Here is a 14,903-nt window from a genome sequence, read left to right as displayed (position 1 = left end):
AATAAGAAAGGAAGGAAGGAAAGATGGAGAATGGAAAGAGAGACAAACTGACACAAAAGCCTCTTGTGTAATTCATAAGCAGCTATAACTATTTCACAGTCAGCGCATTGGGCTCTTCCTTCCTGTGTTAACACAGATAAATCTAAGGACATCTGAGCTCTCTGCAAATGTCATCTCCCTTTCACTTCCTTGAGTGTCTTTGGTAGTATGGATGATATGTAGTTTCTATTAAAGGCATACATTTCACAGTGGCATGTCAGAGGTTGGAACATGTTGGCATATAATGTATATTACTTTCTAGGCAGGCAACATAGGATTCCAAGTGCACACTCAAGGGGCTGAAGAATTGGCTGAGTGATTAAGAACACTCATTACCCAATCCACATGACTGATCACAACCCTTTGAGAGTACATTCAGTGTACATACACACAGGCAGGCAAAACACTCATACACACAACGTAAGTGTTAATGTGACCAGTCATCACATGGCTGACAGCCTCCTCAGACAGAATTAGCTTAGTTGAAGAAGGCCTATCAGATGCCCTGCTCAGACTTGTCAGAAATTGACATTTAAATGGAAGTTTAGTCAAGCAGCTGAACCTAAGACTGAGGCAGATTCTATGTTGTCACTATCTTTGCCCCACAACAGGCTGAAGAACACCTATGAGATTCTGACTGGGCCTGAAGCAGTCACTGCAGCGAGTCCTGAGGAACCACCCACACACCTAGAGCTTTCCCCAGATTTAAGCAGGTAGTTGAAAATTGAAGAACACGGTTTCCCTTCATCCTGAGTCCCTCATCTTTTCATGATGGTCCTTGGTTCCAATCACCTAACAAAGTCAGATTTAAAGAAGGCCTCATGGAACTGAACCCCATATGTTATAAAAGGAAAGATTGGCAAAGGCCTTCCATTCAGTCACTATCATGTCTCAGGCTGACTGACTCAGAGGGAAGGTGGCTGCCCTAGATGGATTTCGTTCTGCTCAGTATCAGAAACGATGATGCAGGCAGATGGAGCAAGGCCCTGGTACCCACTGCCCTCAGTCCAGACGTAACACCTCATCGGTTCACTCACCACAGCTCCAGAGCCTGTGTCTCCTCTCATCTGTTCCTGTGTTAGTAAGAAGCATCTCTTGTTCTGCCCATGAAGTCCAGCACTTTATAATCTTCCTGTTAGAAGTAGAGACATAACAGGTCTGCTGGGAACCAGATGCAAAGCCAAGAGATTTACGCAGCTGGCCTCACTGGGGTCCCTGAGCTCTTGGTCAGGCAGCTCTGAGACTTGGTGGGAAGTATCAGGCAAATGCTTCCGTACCTGCTGATTTCTTGCAGGAGGATGCTCAGATACCTCATATGAAGTGGCTATTTTTCCAGAAGACCCAACCCCATGAATTACAGTGACAGATGGAAGCAAGCAGATAACTAAAGACTGAGGCACACTCTGTCCTTCTGGCGAAGGGACGTTGAAGAACGCCTACACACAGAAAGCATCAGCACAGAGTCTTGATGGATTCTGCCAAAAAGGAAACAGAGTAGCCAGAAACAAACATCAGTGCTTTAGCCCTGGGAAACTTGCAAGAGAGGAGGAAATAAGGTTCTCCACTTAACCCCAAGGTGCTGCTTAGGAAATGACAGTGCTTGAAAGTGAACGTACATCATGAAGCAAACTTTCTCTCCATAACGTCCTTGGAGATTGTCTGCCAAGCATGAGGTAGTGGAAAACTTCAAGGATATTTATTTCTAGATCTGTCACCAAATGTGTGATTACAACAAGGTGACTTCCTTGATGTTTGGTCTTTATTTGTATCTTGTAGGTGATGATTGGATCGTAATTATTCATAGGACTGTTAATTATTATGATTAAATTAGGATGTATGGGGCTAGGAGACAGTGTTCTTCCAGAGGACCAGAGTTTTGTTCTCAGCACTCACATCTGGCAGCACAACTGCCTAATAACTTCAGCTTCAAGGCACCCAACATCCTCTTCTGGTTTCCATGGGTACTTGCCCACACACACGCAGGCATGCATACACCCCACAAATAAAATAAATCTTGGTTTTTTTTTTCTCAACACTCAATAGTCTTGTTTCTTTCAGAGATCTTTACTTTATAAAATGACTTTCCACACTTTCTTTTAAAATGCAAACTTTGTGTGATTTTTTTCTTGTTTATTGCTTGTGAATTTCCTACATGCATATACTATGTTTGATCAACTACATACCCCATTCCCTTTCCTTCAATTCTTCCCTATCCCTTCAAAGTTTTTCCAGGCGAATTCATGAGCTTAAAGAAAAACTTAAAAACTACTGAGGCTTTTAAAAATTAAATAAATTAGAATGTAGTATGAAGCTCTTAGGAAAGGACTTATAAACTTTACACACACACACCTTTGAATTACCCACAAAAAGTTGAGTGCCGTCTTTGGTGGCCTGTCAAGCCTCCTCTGTAATAACACATTAACCTCCCCTACTCCATGGTTGTAAAGGACTTGTAATACGCTTTGTATTTTAGACTTTATCAAACCAATTCAAAAAAAGAGGTGCTTCACCAGCTCTCCAGGTCTACCTCAAGCCAGCCGGTTGACACCTGAAGATAATCTCAGACTCCTTGGACTCTTGCTTATGTCATTTTGATCCATTAGTCTTAAGATTTGGCTGGTCCCTTGGTCCTATGGAGGCTTGATGACCTAGCGTAGGGAAATGCTACTGCGCTGAGGCAGGGGTGGGTGGGCAGGTGGGGGAGCACCCTCATAGTGGCAGGGGTAGGGGATAGGGGTTTGTGGAGGGGAAACTGGAAAGGGGACAATATTTGAAATGTCAATAAATACAATAACCACTAAAAATTTTTTAAATTGAAAGAAAATATTTTTTAAAAAGGATTATGGTAATATTCCCTACCCTATATAAGCAATTAAATACTTCTTGGGGGTGGGGTCTCTTAAGCATTAGCTAAAGTCATTCTGCATGCTAATAGAAAAATAAAGACTTTCTCCTGAAAAAAAAAAAAAAAGATTGGCAATGGTATGCCCGCCCACCAGTTGCGCACACCCACCCCTCTCTGAGAGCTGTGCAGTGGCATCCTGGTACAGTCCTCAGTGCTGACACTGCAGAAAGATGGCTGAAGATGTGGTGGTGGTGGTGGTGGCCAAATTTGATTATGTGGCACAGCAGGAACAAGAGCTGGATATCAAGAAGAATGAGAGATTATGGCTCCTGGATAACTCTAAATCCTGGTGGCGAGTTGGAAATTCCATGAATAAAACCAGTTTTGTCCCTTCTAACTATGTGGAAAGAGAAATTAGTGCTCAGAAAGCATCTATTGTTAAAAACCTGAAGGACACCTTAGGTCACAGGGATTGGGTGTGGGAAGTTTCAGTGTTACAGAACACACCAGGAAGCTCACGGAAAATGATCCCGGAGCTGTGTCAACAAACTGTGAAAAGAGAACACAGAATTTTTACTCAAAATGGATTGGTTAAATAACTTTAAAGATTTTTTTCAGCATTGGGGAAGTGAAAAGAAAACCCGGCGTTCTAGATACTGCATCTCCTGTTGATGATAGCTTTGTTGATCCAGGAGTACGTCTCTATGACCTTAACATGCCTGCTTTTGTGAAATTTAACTACGTGGCTGAGAGAGAGGATGAATTGTCATTGATAAAAGGGACCAAGGTGGTCGTAATAGAGAAATGCAGTGATGGATGATGGCATGGCAACTACAACAAACAAACTGGATGGTTTCCTTCAAACTATGTAACTGAAGAAGGTGACAGTCCTTTGGGTGATCATGTAGGTTCCCTTTCAGAGAAATTAGCAGCAGTTGTCAATAACCTAAATATGGGTCAAGTATTGCATGCTGTACAAGCTCTTTACCCATTTAACTCATCCAATGATGAAGAACTCAGTTTTGAGAAAGGTGATGTAATGGATGTTATTGAAAAGCCGGAAAACGACCCAGAGTGGTGGAAATGCAGGAAAAATCATTGGCATGGTTGGCCTGGTGCCAAAAAACTATGTTACCATTGTGCAGAATAATCCATTAACCTTGGGTTTGGAACCATCGCCTCCACAATGTGATGACATTAGGCCTTCACTCTCTTGGAAGTCTGCTGGCAATCCTTGGTATTACGGCAAAGTCACCAGGCATCAGGCAGAGATGGTATTAAATGAAAGAGGGCATGAAGGAGACTTCCTCATTCGTGACAGTGAATCTTCACCAAATGATTTCTCAGGATCACTAAAAACACAAAGGGAAAACAAGCATTTTAAAGTCCAGCTGAAAGAGACTGTTTACTGCATTGGGCAGCAGAAATTCAGCACCACTGAGGAACTTGTAGAACATTACAAACAGGCACCGATCTTTACAATGAACAAAGAGAAAAATTATATCTCATCCAGCGTTTGTCTTGATAGTGCTCATCAGCAGTGACTGCTACACAACTTTAACTTGCCATGTAACTGGAGACTGAGAAAGTGCTGGGCCAATTGCACTTGCTTGGAAAGTGCTGTTTCTAATTATATGAGAATTGACTATAATCCGTGAGTACTTTTGTGATAACTCAGCCCATACGTATATACTACATATGCAGTGCATCTCTATAGAAGAGTTCTTTATCCTTGGTCTTCTGTCTTACTGCTTTCTTTGCTGTTTTTCTCTTTCCTTCCGACAATGAAGATTTTGTATTCTGAAATGAATAATTTGGTTTAAAATCTTTATATGGAAGAATTCTTTTATTGCTGTTTCTTTATTTCCTTGTAAAGATAGCCTGTTATCTCATAGTTCCTCTTCACATAAAATTATACCTATATGGCATATGATAAAGGACATTTCTTATAAAGTATTAATCTTTTCTGTGACTAAATAGCAGTAATAAACATAAAATAAGAAATTTAAAAAAAAAAAAGATTTGAGTTCCCTTCACTTCCTGTGGGAAGTGAAAGGAGGAAGTTGGTGGCTCCTGGAGGAAGTGGAAGTGCTGCCATAAATAACATATATAATAAGTCATGTAACATGCTATATCATTAGATATTATATTACTTTTAGCCTGTTTTTTACTATTTCTAAGAAAAAGCTGACCAGTTTTCTGGTGAATTTTTTACATTATTTACATTAAATATTATTTATGTTAAATAAATCAATTTTTTCTAACAAAATAAGTAATATCCAGCATATCTGTTTTCTCTCCTACATTGTATCTACCAAGCATCACCATTTTTAACTTTGCTCCATTAAGCTCTTTCCAAAGCATTACCTGTAACCAATAACTGTTTTATATATAATTCCTAATAATGAGGTTATGGAAACCATCATCTTGAGTGTGCATCATCAGAAGAGGTGGTCAGTAAAACTGGGGTATGACTTGTTGAGAGTGGAGGTGTGGCACCAAATTGAAAATCCCATCTATGTCTGTGTCTTAGTGAAATTAATAGATTGAGATGATGATGACGATGACGATGATGATGATGATATGACAGTAACAAGAAGTGAAGTTATGGATTAGGATCCTTATTTTTAAAAAAGAAAGAAAGAAAAAGAAAGGATACAAAGAGAAGGCCTTGTCTTTGAGGGAAAGAGCAAGTCTGGGAAGACCAATCAGCTGCTGCCTTACCTTGGACTTCCCATCCTCCACAACTATAAAAAAGAAAGGTTTTTTTTTTTTTAATGAATTACTTGATCTGTGGTATTTTATTATAGGAATCAACAAAGGCTTTAACCATGAGAGTAAAGGGCTGTAATTCTGACACATTGTTAAAACCAGCAAGTGGTCAGCCCTCTGTCATCCCTTTCTTGTCCCTCTCCATACCCATTGGTCCTTTCCTGTTTCCAACTGGTCCTCCTTCTGCTTCCATATTTTTTGGGGGCTTCTTACGTCACTAAATTAGAAATAAGTAGAAGAAGCTTTTCCTGTCCTGGACAAAGTGGACTTGCGTATCACCAGGGACAACTTGGGTTGCCGATACACACTCAAGTTAGCAGAGAATATGACTAAGACCCAAAGTATAAACATCTCACTTCACCAACACACTAATAATGTGCTAGACAGTGATATCAATAGCATTAATTCTTCCCAAATAAAGACTTGGGTCAGTTTGTCAGGGAGAGGGAAGTTTGAAATATCAAAGTACTATCTGTGAGTGAAGGGAATTTGGGTCTTCAGTAGGTGGGGTCTTCAAACAATTACCAAGGTGGGAGCTGAGGCAGCTCTGAGTACGTTATGTTAGTAGTCCTGTGTGCACATTATAGAGTATATATCAGCATACTCCTAGGGTGTGCATTAATCTCTCTATCCAGTGTGTAAACTGAAACAGAGCATCCTCTAGTGGTGAATAGCAAAATAGACATTGACTCTACCCTCTGCTTTATTTTGGGACCCAAGTTCTTTGCCTGCAGGAAATAGCAGCAGACCTTGTGTGGTAGACGCAGAGTCGTTTTCTGATGTTTATAGATGTCTTCATCCTTTCAGATGCTTGACTCTTTTTCATTCTGCTTTCTGGGACTGTTGTGCTCCAGGAATCAAGTCCCCAGTACAACAGCACAATCTAGACAGTAGATGTTACCTGTCGGCCTTTCACTAAGAGAGATCTCTTAAACAGGACTGGAAATTTCAAACCACAGAATGGTTTTGTTTCCTAAATATAATAAATAGCAAGGAAAATTCAACTGCTGTTTTTAGCACAAGTTATAATACAATATCAATTGTCCACAAGTCTTAACTTCCTTCACTGGTACAACACATACTTTGACATCATAAAGAATAAATTTCTCACCCCAGACTATTTGAAAAGAGGGGAGCAAAATCACACAACAGAGTGATAGGAAATGGGTATACTTCAAGTACTCTATACAATTAATATGTGCTAATAAAAACAGTGACGGTGACGGGATCTTTCACCCGGATTTAAAAGAACTATCAGTCTTGGGGGAAGCCATCCTTCCCTGTAGGAAACAGATGGTGACTCCTCTCCCATTCAGACCTCTTCTCTCAGAAGCTCCCAGGTACGAAGTAAAGACCAGTGTCAAAGACAGTAGATCGATATCCTGTAGATTACATTCTGTTAAGGGGGACACGGAGGCCTTAGAGAGACCCAGGAGGACAGGTACTGAGTTTTTCCCTGCCTGTGGCCAGGAGTCAGTTTCTTGTACCTCTGACCTCTCTCCTCCCACTCTCCGCCCTGTCTCTGCCCAGTCTCCGCCCAGCCTCCGCCTTCTCTGCCTCCAACCTCCTCTTGCCTCTCAACTCCCCACTCCTCCCCTTGCTCCTCCCTCTTCCTGCTAGACTTGCCTCTGAGAGGAAACTGAAAGTGAAATTTGGACTGCAGGCTTGCAAAAGCGAAGCTGGGAGCACATAACCAAAGCTGAGGACCCTGGTAAGGTGAGTGAAGCTGGGACCCCTGGCCGGCCTGGGTGGGCTCTTTATCCCCACACCAGATTCAAGGGGCCTCTTCCCATCAGCGCCCCACACTTGGGAATTTTCGAACCCACCTGCTGCTTCTTTTCAGCAGAGTTGTCCTAGCCCTGCAGGCTAGGCCTGCCCATGCTGGCCTGTGGAAGCTGGGCTCTGAAAGTGACTTTCCTAGTGCCCTGGACAAACTGAGACTACAGTCTTAGTAAAGGCGGGAGAAGCGGGGTGGTGACCTAGGCCAGAGGGGAGCTCAAGGAAACCCTTACCCCTTGAATATCCCTGCTTGAGGAGAGTGCTAGCCATGTAGAAATTTCTGTGGATTTAAGATACTCCACACCATAAAGAAAGTTGAGACTAGGTTTGGAGCAGTTTAGAGAAGAGCCCAGGGAGTGCTCCCCACAAATGTCCACGGTGAGCACACCTGCATATTATGTACATAGACGTTTATAAAGGGGAACGTATGGGCACGCCTACATTGATGCATTTGTGCTCAAGTATAGTTTGTATACAAAAACCTACCAGGGTAAATGAAAACATCAATATATATGTACATACATATATAAAAACATGCATATACACACATGCAACCCTTATAACTGGGCCATATACTCTTAGACAATGTACTCAGGATAATGAATGACATCTTAAAGTGTTCTTACATGAACCTGAGTGGGTCGCTAATGACACACCTAGGCTGCATTGTGTTGCCTATTGCACAACCACCATATGTGCAGCCTGTCATATTTGACAAAATGTCAACAATGATGTATAGCTGCATAAACCTTGACTCCTAACGCCTGACCCCTGTGGTTTCTGCCAAGATTAATGAAGACTGGTATGAGCTAACACTGGTTGGAATATAGAGGGTCTGTGGTGAATATGGTAAATGGTCATTACTGCCATGACTGACGTCTCTGGGCAGTAGAGGCATAAGATGACAGAAAGGAGGTGGGAGACGCCTAGACAGTGAGGGTTAAGCAGGGATGGGTGTGGTGACGGTGGAGCTGTTAGCGTTATCCCCACCAGTTTTCTCTGTCTCTTCTGGAAACTCGGTTTCCCCTTCTGCCTGGCTGGCTCAGTGGGTGGGTGATACCAGAAGAGAGGCTCCTGTCGTTCAGATTGGTGCTCTTGCCTTCTGCCTTTCCCTCCTGTGTCATCACTTGTTCACCTTGGCATTATTTGGGGTAGTTTGGGGTTTGCCTTGCTTTTGCTTTTGTCCTGCAAACTCTCATTTTTATCTCTTCGCCCCTCTGCATCTCTCAAGATTCCACAGCAGATGTCACCCTCTACAAACTCAAAAATGTCTCTGGAAAAGATGTGGGAAGAGGTCACCTGTTGTATCTGCCTGGATCCCATGGTGGAGCCTATGAGTATCGAATGTGGCCATTGCTTTTGCAAGGAATGCATTTCTGAGGTTGGGAAGAACGGGGGCAGTTCATGTCCCGAGTGCCGGCAACAGTTTCTGCTCAGAAACCTCAGGCCCAATAGACATATAGCCAACATGGTGGAAAACCTTAAACAGATAGCCCAGAATACCAAGAAGGGTACCCAGGAAACGCACTGCATGGAGCATGGAGAGAAACTTCACCTATTCTGTGAGGAAGATGGGCAGGCCCTTTGCTGGGTGTGCGCCCAGTCTGGGAAACACCGGGACCACACCAGGGTCCCTATTGAAGAGGCTGCTAAGGTATACCAGGTAAGGCCTTAGCACAGACTAAAGAACATAGCCACTTTGTCCCCCAGAATGGTGGCTGAGAAGTTGGGGGATGGAGGGATACTTTCTTCCTTCATTGAGAGGAGCTTGTGTATGGAATACAACTTTACTTCTCAGCAGCAGAGGCAAAGCCATGGGAAAGGCTTATGCGTCGCGCTTCCTCGTGGCTCCCAGGTGCATTAGAAATGCAGTGGCCCAGATCCCATTACCCCATTGGTGTAGCTCTGTTTTTGTTAAGACATACTAGATTTCTTCCATAGTCTTTCCATCTGCCTCCTCCAAGTCTCTACCTGGGGACTAACCTGTCATCTTTCTCTACAGGAGAAGATCCATGTGACTTTAGAAAAACTGAGAAAGGGGAAAGAGTTGGCCGAGAAGATGGAAATGAATCTCGCGATGCAAAGAACAGACTGGAAGGCAAGAGCTGTAGGCTGGGCTGTATCCCAGGTCTTGACCTCAAGCAAGCCTTAACCATGGCTGTGCCTATCCAAGGGGTGGTAGAGTTATTATATAGGTCACTCTCCAAGACCCATCCACACACTGTGACTCCAGATAGAGAGAAGTCGAAAGAAAGGAAGGAAGAGAGAAGGAAAGAGAGAAGGAAAGGAAGGAGGGAGGGATAGAAGAGAGTCAGGGATGAAGGGAGGCAGAAGGGAGGGAGGGAAGAGAAAAGAAGGAAGCTTAAAATCAGATGGGATTTTCCCCAATCTGGCACAAATATCAAGAATTTCTGGAGAAAGTTTAAGGTTCCGTCATTCCCTCTGACCCTGTCTCAGGGGACAGCATAGTGAACACGAGTTTCTTGGGTCTGTGGTAGGAAGCCCACCTGACCTGGTGGCTGCTTGATGGTGAGCAATTTATTAGTTCAAAGCCTGCTAGAGAACTAAAGCCTGTCACAGTGAGAATTTGCTGGTAGAAAATGAAATGCATCTGAAACTGGGGAGGAATGCAAGAGGCTCACAGCCAATCACAGACCCCAAATGAATAGCAAAAACTTGACCCTCCCAAGATGGCAAAGACTGTTTTCCTGAGACCACTGCTTTCCACCCAGGGTATCAATCGATAGGGGAACAGATCTTATGCTCTACAACTTGCTGAGATAGCAAGACAGAGGCACTCACATGGGCGTTAGTAGATTTTGGAAGAAAGGTTAAGAACATATCTGGTGCCAGAAGCATGCATAGGTGGGGGTGCAGGTGGGGGTCTAGGGGACAGACACCACCCAAGCTTAGGAAATTTTTATGGGAAAACTCTTGATGGTTCCCAATGAAGGAGCTAGAGAAAGTACCCAAGGAGTTGAAGGGGTTTGAAGTCCCATAGGAAGAACAACAATATGAACTAACCAATACCCCCAGAGCTCCCAGGGACTAAACCACCAACCAAAGAGTACCCATGGCTCCAGCAGCATATGGAGCAGAGGATGGCCTTGTTGGATATCAATGCGAGGAGAGGCCCTTGATCCTATGAAGGCTCTATGCCCCAATCTAGGGGAATGACAGGGTCAGGAAGCAGGAGTGGGTGGGTTGGTGATCAGGGGGAGGGGAGATAGGATGAGGGGTTTTGGGAGGGGAAACCAGAAAGGGGGGATAACAATTGAAATGTAAATAAAGAAAATATCTAATAAAAAGAAAAAAGGAAAACTCTTGTCTTCCCCTTGCCACCACAGAGGAACATTGACACCCAGAAGTCGAGGATTCATGCAGAGTTTGCACTTCAGAATAGCTTGCTGGCTCAGGAGGAGCAGAGGCAGCTGCAGAGACTGGAGAAGGATCAAAGGGAGTACCTGAGACTCCTGGGAAAGAAGGAGGCTGAGCTGGCTGAGAAGAACCAGGCCCTGCAGGAGCTGATCTCAGAGCTGGAGAGGAGGATTCGTGGTTCAGAGCTGGAGCTACTGCAGGTGTGACCCCTGCGCAGGCTCAAGGAGTACCTTGGGAAAAGCCAGCGCTATATGGAACAGCTCTTTAAAAATGTGCTTGATGTGTTTCTGTGAACTACCCACATGATCTTTAATGTGCTCTAGTTCTGCAGGTAGTCTCACTCTTTTCCCAAAATAAACTTAAAATAATTTTTTCCGAAGCATAGGAACTAAAAAAAATCATGTATTCGTACTACTATTCTTTTTTCTAATTTTTCCCATAATGATGATAGCTCAGGTTCCTAAAGGGCACACTAGTGGCCTGCCAGGCTCAGGTTAGTACCGCTGCAATCTCATTCCATGGAAGAGAAAATGTTAATGGAATTAGTGAGAGATTCCCGTTAACTTACATCAGTTTATCTAAGTAGTAAGAGGCAGAAATTAAGATGACAGATTGTGTTTTAAAGTCAGTTCATACTCTAAAGCCATATTGCATCCACCCTTGGTATATTAGCCTGGTGTTGGAACACTTTAGGTTTCTTTTCTCATACCTGTGTCACTGTCTCAGTCACATGCATACAGACATTTCTTTCTGCTTTGTACAGAAAAACTGATTGTATTGGTTTGACTTGGCAGGCTTCCTCTTGCCTGTCACTGAACTGGGCTTCCCGGTGCCTTTTTATGGAGCCTAGGAGGCTGCCAGTTCAAACGTTATGGCTGTCACTGCCTGAGAATGAATATTCTCACTGGAACTCACTCTAAATAGTGAGGAGGATTAGCCACAGCACAGGACAAAGCTTTTAACCAACTAGCCATTCCTCCACAAACAGTTCAAGCCCAAAAATAGCAAGGAGCCTCTCTGGACATCTACCTAAGCCATTCTCTGCCTGAAGCTGCCTCCCGGCTTCAGTCGGGTTGTGTTGTTTATCTTCCTCTTCTACTTGCTCCATGGCCAGCCCCCCTCCTCCAAGAACCCAGCCCTTGTAAGTCTCTTTCTCTGTCGGTCTTTAAATCCCTGGTCATGGCTAAAGGCCATAACCATGTTGGCTTCCTAGATATTCTGTGAGCCATCACATGCCATTTCTGGTAACGGCTTGTCAGAGTTGTCTTTGGGGCCTTACCCAAGGGGATGGTGCAGAACAGAGCCCAGGGGAAACACAAGCGATGTCACATGGCCCCAGGAATGGCATCTCAGTGGTCAGTCAGAAACTCCAGAGTTGACTGTCTGTCTCTTCTCTCCTCAGGAGGTGAGGATCATCCTGGAAAGGTAAGGAAAGGGACCAGGAAGCATGTGTGCATAGAAACCTGGTCCACTCTAAGACGTTCTCTGCTTTCAAATGGCTAATGAACATATCAATTGATGAATTGCCCGATGAATATCAATCATCTTTGTACATTAAAAGTCTCCCACCAAAAAGTGGTAATCTTAGTCTGCTGGAACTCTCCTATGGAAAGACATTCATAAGTAATGAGTAAAACCCACAGCATGGCCAAGAGTCCTCCAAGTTCTTCACAGAAGTCACTCTGCCTGTTAGATGGTTTCGCTGTAAAATTAAATAGAATCCACAAGGCCATGCATGACTTTGGGCTCTGGAAAGAGATATTTATTTGAGATTCCTAGAACTTGGAACTCCTAGATAGAAACTATCTTTTTTTTTCCTTTCCTGTGGACATTGAGTGCATGTGTATTTGTATATTTGTATTGAGTTTAATAATCGAGCCGTCCATGAAGGAGAGCACTGGGGCCTGAGGTAGAAGATAGGAGCAAGAAGTAAGATTCTCAAACTCTTTCCCTAGGAGTGGATCCTGGAACCTGGACACATTAGATATTGACGCCCCAGACCTAACAAGCCCATGCCGTGTGCCAGGGCGGAAGAAGATGCTGAGGACGTGTTGGGGTAAGGCGACATCTAGGAATTGTGGGCTAGACCGAAAGGGATAATAAGAATGTGGAGTGGGCAGTCATGGGGAGCCCAGGGTGGTAATGTGTGGAAGAGGTGGCAATTGGTACAGGTGGAGCAGAGGACATAGGTGAAGTTTCCTCACATGTCAGAGGAAGGGCAAGAGTTACTGTGGGTCATTTCCTCACATGATGAGATTCAGGGTCACCCCTCACCTTTGAGTTTACATGGATCTCCTCACTCTAGGCAAAGAGCAGCTGGCCTCATGCATCCAGTCTTACTTATGATCTTTTTCTGCAGTTCATATTACTCTGGATCGCAACACCGCCAACTCATGGCTCATCATCTCAAAGGACCGGAGACAAGTGAGGATGGGAGACACCCATCAGAACGTGTCTGACAATGAGAAGAGGTTTAATAATTACCCCATGGTGCTAGGTGCCCAGAGATTCTCCTCTGGGAAGATGTACTGGGAGGTAGATGTGACTCAAAAGGAGGCCTGGGATCTGGGGGTTTGCAGAGATTCTGTTCAGAGGAAAGGGCAGTTTTCACTCAGTCCTGAGAATGGCTTCTGGACCATTTGGTTATGGCAAGACAGCTATGAGGCTGGTACCAGTCCTCAGACCACCCTCCACATTCAGGTACCTCCATGCCAAATTGGGATCTTTGTGGACTATGAGGCTGGCGTTGTCTCCTTCTACAACATAACTGACCATGGCTCCCTCATTTACACCTTCTCGGAGTGTGTTTTTGCTGGACCTCTGCGACCTTTCTTCAATGTTGGTTTCAATTATGATGGGGGAAATGCAGCACCTCTAAAGCTCTGTCCACTAAAGATGTGATGGTCAGGAGCCAGTGCCTACTGACAGTACTTCCCGGACACTTACCTCCTCCCTGTCCTGATCAAGATCCAGGGACTCCTGGGGACCATTTCTGGATACTGCTGCTCACTTCCTGTTGGTGTTCTTCAGCCATGCACTTTGTCATTTTGACCCATCTAGTTGGAGCTACCCTAAACCCTCATCTCTTTAAAAGAGTCAGGGTCCCAGAATGAAGGCATCAGCTGGACATAACTAAAAGTCAATGTCAGATGACCTTCACCATCAATATACCTGGCATAGATTCCGTAATGATTCCTCAATGAAACAGACTCCTCACATTGGACCCAAACTCATCTAGCACAGACAAACACACATTTCTGCCTTTATGTGACTTCCTTTGTTTTCTCTGTCCTTGGTTGTTACCTTTGGCTAGATACCTGTCTACTCCTATATCTTTTGTGGCTTGCAGAAGGACTTCCTAGAAATTGTGCTTGAACAATCCTGTTCAGTTATTATTGGTAAAAAAATATATATATTTGTCTTAACATTATACATCTTCTGTTTTGGTTTGTTGTTTTGTTGTTACTGGGGGATTTTAGGTTTTTATTGTTCGTTGTTTGTTTGTTTTCCCTCCCGGGAATGTTCTATGCACTTCTTCTATAAACCCAGGTCAAGAATATCTTCCATGGGAACAAACGAAAGCCAGGATAAAGTAGTGAAAGTGGTTCAGACAAGAGCTGAATGTTACACTGACAGTATACTCAGGATCCCCAGTGATAGCCGACGTCTGGGTACTGTGCTGGATCTGGTCAGTGAACCCCTGCTGTTGACTCTCACAAGGCTACAACAGCTGTGCTCAGACACTGCCTGCTGTCATTTTGTGGATATGTTGGTTTCTGGTTCCATTGCCTTGAAGAAAGTGAAATTAGTAGCTGAACTAGTATACAAATATTTTGAGAGCTCCAAAAATACTACCTGGAGATATATGTTACATAGTTAATAAACCCCTTATTCTCCACAGAATGGAATTGGGAGGTTTCATACCATCTCAGCTTTCCCCCATAGTCAATAACAAGTGGTCTGGATACAAGTCTCTTTGTTACATAAAAGTTACCTTGAGGAAGATCTCCAAGTATTGGTTCCAATTCTGACTAATATGTCTTTTAAGATCAAATAAAGCCTGTTGATTTTCCTGAGCTTCTTTCATTCT

At 43.7% G+C, this 14,903-nt stretch overlaps 1 protein-coding gene and 1 pseudogene across 1 annotated transcript; both read left to right on the top strand.

Moving 5' to 3' along the window:
* The first annotated feature begins 3,114 nt into the window (after nucleotides 1–3,114).
* Nucleotides 3,115–4,409, top strand: LOC110299248 (annotated as a pseudogene).
* A 2,870-nt stretch (nucleotides 4,410–7,279) lies between these two features.
* On the top strand, nucleotides 7,280–14,885 carry Trim21 (tripartite motif containing 21). The gene is made up of 7 exons (XM_021167568.1): nucleotides 7,280–7,372; nucleotides 8,667–9,098; nucleotides 9,438–9,533; nucleotides 10,783–11,013; nucleotides 12,216–12,238; nucleotides 12,769–12,869; nucleotides 13,173–14,885. Exons 2-7 carry the CDS (start codon nucleotides 8,679–8,681, stop codon nucleotides 13,712–13,714), a joined length of 1,413 nt encoding a protein of 470 aa, XP_021023227.1. The 5' UTR covers nucleotides 7,280–7,372; nucleotides 8,667–8,678; the 3' UTR covers nucleotides 13,715–14,885.
* The last annotated feature ends 18 nt before the right edge of the window (nucleotides 14,886–14,903 follow it).

This window comes from Mus caroli, chromosome 7 (assembly GCF_900094665.2).
Source record: "Mus caroli chromosome 7, CAROLI_EIJ_v1.1, whole genome shotgun sequence".
Taxonomy (NCBI): Eukaryota; Metazoa; Chordata; class Mammalia; order Rodentia; family Muridae; genus Mus; species Mus caroli.
This window is presented reverse-complemented; position numbering and strand designations above follow the sequence as displayed.

Coding starts and splice junctions, on each gene's coding strand:
- Trim21 (XM_021167568.1), top strand. CDS start 8,679: ATGTCACCCTCTACAAACTCAAAAATGTCTCTGGAAAAGATGTGGGAA. Junction 12,239..12,768: donor GTGAGGATCATCCTGGAAAG/GTAAGGAAAGGG, acceptor CTCTTTCCCTAG/GAGTGGATCCTGGAACCTGG. Junction 12,870..13,172: donor GATGCTGAGGACGTGTTGGG/GTAAGGCGACAT, acceptor CTTTTTCTGCAG/TTCATATTACTCTGGATCGC.